Source organism: Mastomys coucha, unplaced genomic scaffold (assembly GCF_008632895.1).
Source record: "Mastomys coucha isolate ucsf_1 unplaced genomic scaffold, UCSF_Mcou_1 pScaffold22, whole genome shotgun sequence".
In the NCBI taxonomy this organism is placed as follows: Eukaryota; Metazoa; Chordata; class Mammalia; order Rodentia; family Muridae; genus Mastomys; species Mastomys coucha.
This window is the reverse complement of record NW_022196905.1, coordinates 32483837-32490220: the sequence shown is the minus strand read 5'-3', so window position 1 is coordinate 32490220 and position 6384 is coordinate 32483837. Positions and strand designations below refer to the sequence as shown.

General features: G+C 49.9%; 1 protein-coding gene across 5 annotated transcripts in view; it reads right to left on the bottom strand.

The window, feature by feature from the left end:
• Window positions 1–49: 49 nt before the first annotated feature.
• The window catches only part of Stx18 (syntaxin 18), a 95999-nt gene continuing 89664 nt past the window's right edge, over window positions 50–6384 (bottom strand). For all 5 annotated transcript variants that reach the window (XM_031341923.1, XM_031341924.1, XM_031341926.1 and 2 more), the window contains 4 exons: window positions 5046–5104; window positions 3759–3828; window positions 1436–1516; window positions 50–613 (listed from right to left, as the gene is read on the bottom strand). In XM_031341923.1, coding sequence (XP_031197783.1) covers window positions 518–613; window positions 1436–1516; window positions 3759–3828; window positions 5046–5104 — 306 coding nt within the window. In that variant the 3' untranslated portion in view covers window positions 50–517. The remainder of the gene's footprint in view (window positions 614–1435; window positions 1517–3758; window positions 3829–5045; window positions 5105–6384) is intronic.

Genomic DNA, 6384 nt, shown 5'->3' with positions numbered 1-6384 from the left:
CCAGGTGGTAGCCAGAGGGGCTCAGTGGAGACTCACTGACTGCAGTAAGTGGCTGTAATTGTGTTTATTAGCTTGACAAGGAAGATGTAAATTATTTTCTATGACAAAATGGCCACGTACCAGCACAGATTAGATGCCACAAGGAAATAAGAACTGATGATTTTAGCAACATTAGGCATGTTCTCCCCTGAAGCTACTGGTGTGGGAAGGGCAGGAGACAGCCCCGAGCCTGTAATGGGGATAGGAGGCCTGCCATATCCTTGCTCTGCTCAGCCTCCACCATGCTTGTGGCCTGTCCTGAAGGTGCAGCTCCTGATGACCTTTATCTTCCACCCTGAAGATCATACAGGGCACTTGCAATCCATGTATTTCCAGGTCCTGAGAGGTTCCAAAGGTTGGCTTGGGGGCCATGTTTTCCCAGCCCTTGGACCTTACACAGCTCCATAGCAGATGAGACACATGCTGGCATGTGGTGTGTCCAAGGCGGTGGTGCAGGTGCAGGCGCGGCCCTGGTGGGCTAGCTGTCATACCAGTCGAGGAAGAGCAAGGAAAAGGAACACATCACGAGGAAGAAGAGGATCCACACTCGAAAGCCTGCGTTGTTTTTGATGGCCTGGCAGGAGGAGCATAGGAGTTAGCACTACTCGACTGGTTTCAGAAGCCCTAGGTGCCCCACGCACACCTCTGTGAATCCCATGCTCTCATTAGATAAGAACAAAAGCTACAGTTCATGAACAACTGACAGAGAACAAAGGCCTTGCATTTCATTTTTAAAATTACATTTATCCTGATGATGGGTAGGTGGGAATGTATGCCACCGTGTACATGTGGGGGTAGGGTCAGAGGAAAATGTAGAGTTAATTCTCTGCTTCTACCCTGTGGGTTTCAGAAATTAAAATCAATTGGTAGCAAGCACTTTTATCCACTGAGCCATTTTGCCTGCCTCTGCCTTTCAACCTCTTATGTTGGGCAAAGCCTAACCTCCTAGTACTCAATTCCTCAGGGTCCACTCCCATTTGAACCAGGGCTTGGATGTTCCAGTGTTGTCTGTCTATGGTGGCACAGGGACAACGAGGAGGTCTGGGATTTAGAGAGAGCTGGCTCATAAGGCTAGGTGCCTTCCAGTTAGTTTCTGGGCTCTTACTCTCTGTGGACTCATCCTTGGTTTCAACCCTACCTGACCCTACCTGGATGTTCTCCCACCCACTGTCCTTGCAGGGATGGAAGCTACATTCTCTTGAGAATCAGTTGGAGGTTAGCCAGCAGGTCTTATTAACATATGCTCCTAGGCTGGCCCTGATTATAAACCCATGGCTACAGATGCAAGATGGACCCTGAATACTACACAGTACTCTTGGACAGCCTCACTACAGAGATTCAGGCTGCTGGGATGCAGTGCTGGGCCACTTCAGACTAGAAAGCACCAGGTACCCACCTCTCGTATGTCTTCATTGCCTTCCTTAATATTTTCAGTTGCCCCCACCACTAACTGGTGAATGCTATCGATCTCAGTTTCCTGTGGAAGGGAAGAATATCAGGGAAAGTCAGCCATTCTTTCCTCCACCAAGAAGACATTCTTCTGCTAGTACTTATCACCATGTTCCAAGGTGTAGAGGCTGTACCCACACAGCTTTGGAGATTGTCACCAGCGAGGTGGGCCTCACCCAATACAAAGAGAGGGAAATGTATGGCTCAGAGATGTCTACTAGCTTACAGAGGGTCACATTCCGTCTGAGTGGCAGGACTAGGATAAGGCTCTTGTCAGGTTGTACAGCTCACACTATCTGCTATCTCTCCTGTTACTCACCAAGTGACAAGGACAAATATGAACTACTGATTCTGGCCTCTTCTCCAGCATTCTGTTTATTCTTTATAAGGTCTAGAAGCCAGCTTCATGTTACAGGCTTTGAAACACATTAGCCATCCAAGCAGCATGCTTTAACACATTGCTAAATGGGTAAGAGTTAGAAGAAGACCTGAATTGCTGGCCACAAATGCCCTGTGTAGATGCTGAGGACTTGGAAGGAGCGAGGCTGGTGTCCGTTCATGAGACAATGCTATTGGAGACCTCACCATATCAGCCATGTGGTACTGTTTTCAGTCTTCCTGCCGAGAGGCAGGGAGGCATGCTCTAATGTGCTCACATTTAGGGAGCCCTTTATGGTATAATGCTTTAGAATGGAAGGTAGGCTTCAATCACCCAGTTCCCAGTAGAGACATCACTGGAGTGTGCATGGCACATGGGCCAGGGCATGTGGGTAGTGACACACTGCAGAGAACATCAGAGCAGGAGCTGAGGAGTTTGCCATAAACAGCCCACAGCACTGACATAAACATGGTTCTCAAGGCCTCACAGTTCAAGGGGCCCTTGGTGGACTCCAGAGGGACACCAACCTCATAACGCACTAGACCGTGGGGCAGTCTGCCTAGGCTTCTGGGGCAGTCACTGCAGTGGCAGCAGACAGCCCTTGCTAGAAGGTCGAGTACTAGAGCCTAAGAGACTGTGATTCCCTCTCCTGTACGGCCAGCCAGGGTATGTCACTGGAGTACCACGCAGAGGACATATGGTGGCATATGTGGTGTTACTAAAGCAGGATACTACCTGGCTTGCTCAGAGTCCCACTGCCATGGGCCAGGTAGGTCAGTGGTACTACTTGTCGGCTCTGCGAGTAAAGCCTGGACCACTAGCTGTACTTCAGATGATGGGGCTTAGGAGAAGTCCTGGCCACAACACACAGGATGGATTGTCCAGACTGCAGCCTAGTCACCCTGAAAGCTGTAAGCTTCAGCCAAGGCGACTCTCCCCAAAGTAAGCTATTGTGCCAGGAGCTTGCTTTGATGGCTTCCTCTGTCATGCAGCTGACATGGCCATTAGGACAAGGGTCTGCATAAAGCCTGTCTCCAGGGTTCATGGTCTTCACACACGTGGCTTGGGTAGACGTTTAAGATATTTATGAAGAGGGCTGAAGAGATGGCTCAGCGGTTAAGAGCACTGACTGTTCTTCCAGAGGTTCTGAGTTCAATTCCCAGCAACCACATGGTGGCTCACAACCATCTGTAATGGGGATCTGATGCCCTCTTCTGGTGTGTCTGAAGATAGCTACAGTGTACCCATAAAATAAATCTTTTTCTTTTAAAAAAGATACCTGTGAATCTTACTTTTATGATCTTGTATTTCCAACTGTTGTTAGCTTCTACCTCATCCATGTTGACTCAACTCTGCTGTGAGGTTCAGGAAGTTGTTTTGTGAGTGAGCCAACATCCCAGAGAAGAGAAGGTGTTTTAGTCCTAAGCTCACCTGGGAGCAACCCTACCCCTATCAGCTGTGCTCTGGGCAGTAGCATGGGCTGGCTGAGAGGCTGCACCTAATTTCTGGAGCACAGTGGATTGAAAAGCAGCTCTCCATTCTACACTGTGCTCACCTGTGAACAGAATAGCAGTCCTGTGGTCTCATCCCTTTCTACAGATTGGGGGCGATGGTATGGAGGGGCTGCCTGGCTCCCAGTCCGGACTGCACCCTTCTAGTACCAGCAGATGCTCTAGCTCACAAGAGCCACTCTGCAGAGCCATCGCTGTGCCCCAGAGGGCTACTGTGGAGTGACTAGAAGCTAGGCCAGGATGCTCTGAGTGGTGTGACTGGCTAACACAACATGGTGCTGTCTAATCTGCATCACTCAGAGGCTTCTGGGAGAGGGCTACGAGCTCTCTGTCAGTCCCAAGTCAAAACTCAAAACTGCTGGGCCTCTGGGTCCTTTTACCTGTTGCAAAACCTTTTCAGTGAATATCTCTTGGAGTCTGGAAATTTCAACGACTTTCCCTTCGATTTGCCTTCAAAAAGAATCGATAGGTGACATGTTAGCTGTTAGCTCCTGGTAATCTAATATGAACGGTACACATTTCTGAAGAAAACATTAAAGTGATGGCAAAAGAGGGAGGGCAGCCATGCCAGACAGGGGGAGGAGCTGGACAGGCACAATGTGTCCTCTGCATAACCTACTTACCTTGTGATACATGCTGGAGAATCAAAAGGCATGGTCACTTTGAAAGCCCATCTTTAAAAAAGTACATTTCTGGGGCTGGAGAGATGGCTCAGTGGTTAAGAGCACTGATTGCTCTTCCAGAGCTCCTGAGTTCAATTCCCAGCAACCACATGGTGGCTCCCAACCATCTGTAAGAGGATCTGATGATGCCTGACCTCTTCTGGTGTGTCTGAAGAGAGTGACAGTGTACTCACATATATAAAATAAATAAATCTTTAAAGTACATTTCCCTCTTAAGCCAGCTCTCTTCATGGCAAGAAAATGCTCCAGTTCAGTCTGTGATCACCCCATCTGGTTCAGCAACTAAGTGCTTGCCCAACCTGAAACACTGGTGAGCCCTTCCCACCATGGGGCAGGCTTAGGCTGACCATCACTACTTCAGCACAGCTGGGGATGAGTGTGTGGCAGAAGGAGAAACGTGTGAGTGGCAAGGGGAGCTTGTAGATCACATGGGAAGGGCAGACAGGAGACATAGAAAGAGTGGTATCGGGGCATGGAGAAGAATAGCAAGATGGGTGGGCAGAAGAGGCCTGAGAGAGCCACCTCTGGGACAAAATACCCATGAGCTGACCCAGGGAGTATCTCTACCCTGAGTAAGTCTCCAGGCTGGGAGGTGTCATGCCCTGGATGGAATAGGGCTGTGCAAATACTCAGCTGTTGCTTCCACAGCACGGCAATACTCCTGTGGAACACAGGCCCCTGAAGTTCACTGACAAGTAGGTGTGAGCCTGGTCACCTGGAAGCAGGCACTCCTGGGACAAGGCCCCCACTGCATTTAGAGCCACTCCACCCAAGCTGCCCCGTGCTAGTGGTATGGTTCCACATTTGAGGCAGACTGTCTTTAGTGTATGCTCTTTCTGCGAGCTGCAGCACCCACAGCCAGTCTCCTCCCACAGGCCCAGCTAGCCCTGCCCTGTTACATGTGGGTGCTTGGATACCAGAGCAAGTGGAAAAAGGCCCCAGTATCTGGGAAAGCTGTCATCGAGCTACTAACTGCATACATACCTCACTTCGTCAAACAAGCTGTTCATTTCACCAATGAGTCGCTGATTTTCTTGTTCAAACTGCAAAGGAGCACATATACTCAGAATGATATCAGATGGGCTCAAGAAAGGGACAACAAGCAACCTTTGACCTTCCACCCACCTTCTAAGGATCACTGCCCAGTCCCACTGGCCAGCACAGGGTATTGCCAGCAGATTGTCTGAAAAATACCATACTCTGGGAAGAAAATGCTAGCCAGCCCAAAGACCAACTGTGTGTGCTATGTTGGCTTCAGAGTCCTCCCGGGTCTCAGCTCAGGAGCAGCTGACACTTAAACTAGCGGCTGGGCAGAGGACACACTCTGCTGAGATTCCACGGCTGCCACCTATCTCCAGGTGCAGCATTTTAGACAGACAACTTGGTGTGGGGAAGACTGTGGGACCGAGGCTGGCAGGCTCTTTGGCCTGTGACAGGGACAGACCTGTGACCCCAAGGGCCTTGTGTGACAGCACCAGGGCTGCCCACTGCCTAGAGGTAGCACCATTGCCCTTTTAGAGTATGCCCTACACCTACTTCATACTGACCAGTCCTAACATTGCTTCTGTGAAGTAAAGTCCAGATCCTGAGCAGAACACTCTGAACTCAGGTGACACATAGCTTTTCATGTTGGGCTCAGTACCCCACTGCCCATGACACGAAAACACTGCATCCTTGTTGGCTCTACCTGGCCCAGCAGAAGAGGCCTCAGGTACATATTATCTGTGATCCAGCCAATGTTCACCTCTGTGATGGCAGCCTCAGCCACTTCCACAGGACACAGGTGAATGTCACATTCCCCATCTCTTCTGACTGGCTGGGGACTCCAGCACAGGTGCCATGTTAAAGCCTGGTCACAGAGCAGATGGAAGCACTTTCTCTGGATGTCCCCTGCATGTAGTTTCACTTGTTCATGGACCAGCATCTCTCAAGGGGCAGTGCCACCTTTCTTCTTTAGTCCCTAAGCCCTGCACAAATTCTGCTGCCCATCAGAACTCAAGAGGCCGCATTCTACCCTAGACCCATCAGATCAGAAAATGGGAATAGGAGGAGGATGGGGTGGCTCCCAGCAGGACCACTTGAGTCACAGCAGGCTGCCTTGCAGACTGTAGAGACAGTATTGCTAATGGCTCTTCATTAGGCATCACAGAGACCAGCTAAGAGAATAACAACTTCACTTTGGGTCTGGAGGCATCAGCTGTTAACTGTCCGCTCAGCAGTGACTTAGGAGGCCAGTATTTCCTGAGCATGTGTAATCACTTCAGTTGTAGGTGCTAATTTACATGCACCAATTCCCTCAGGTATGCTCAGGTTTGTTTCCAGG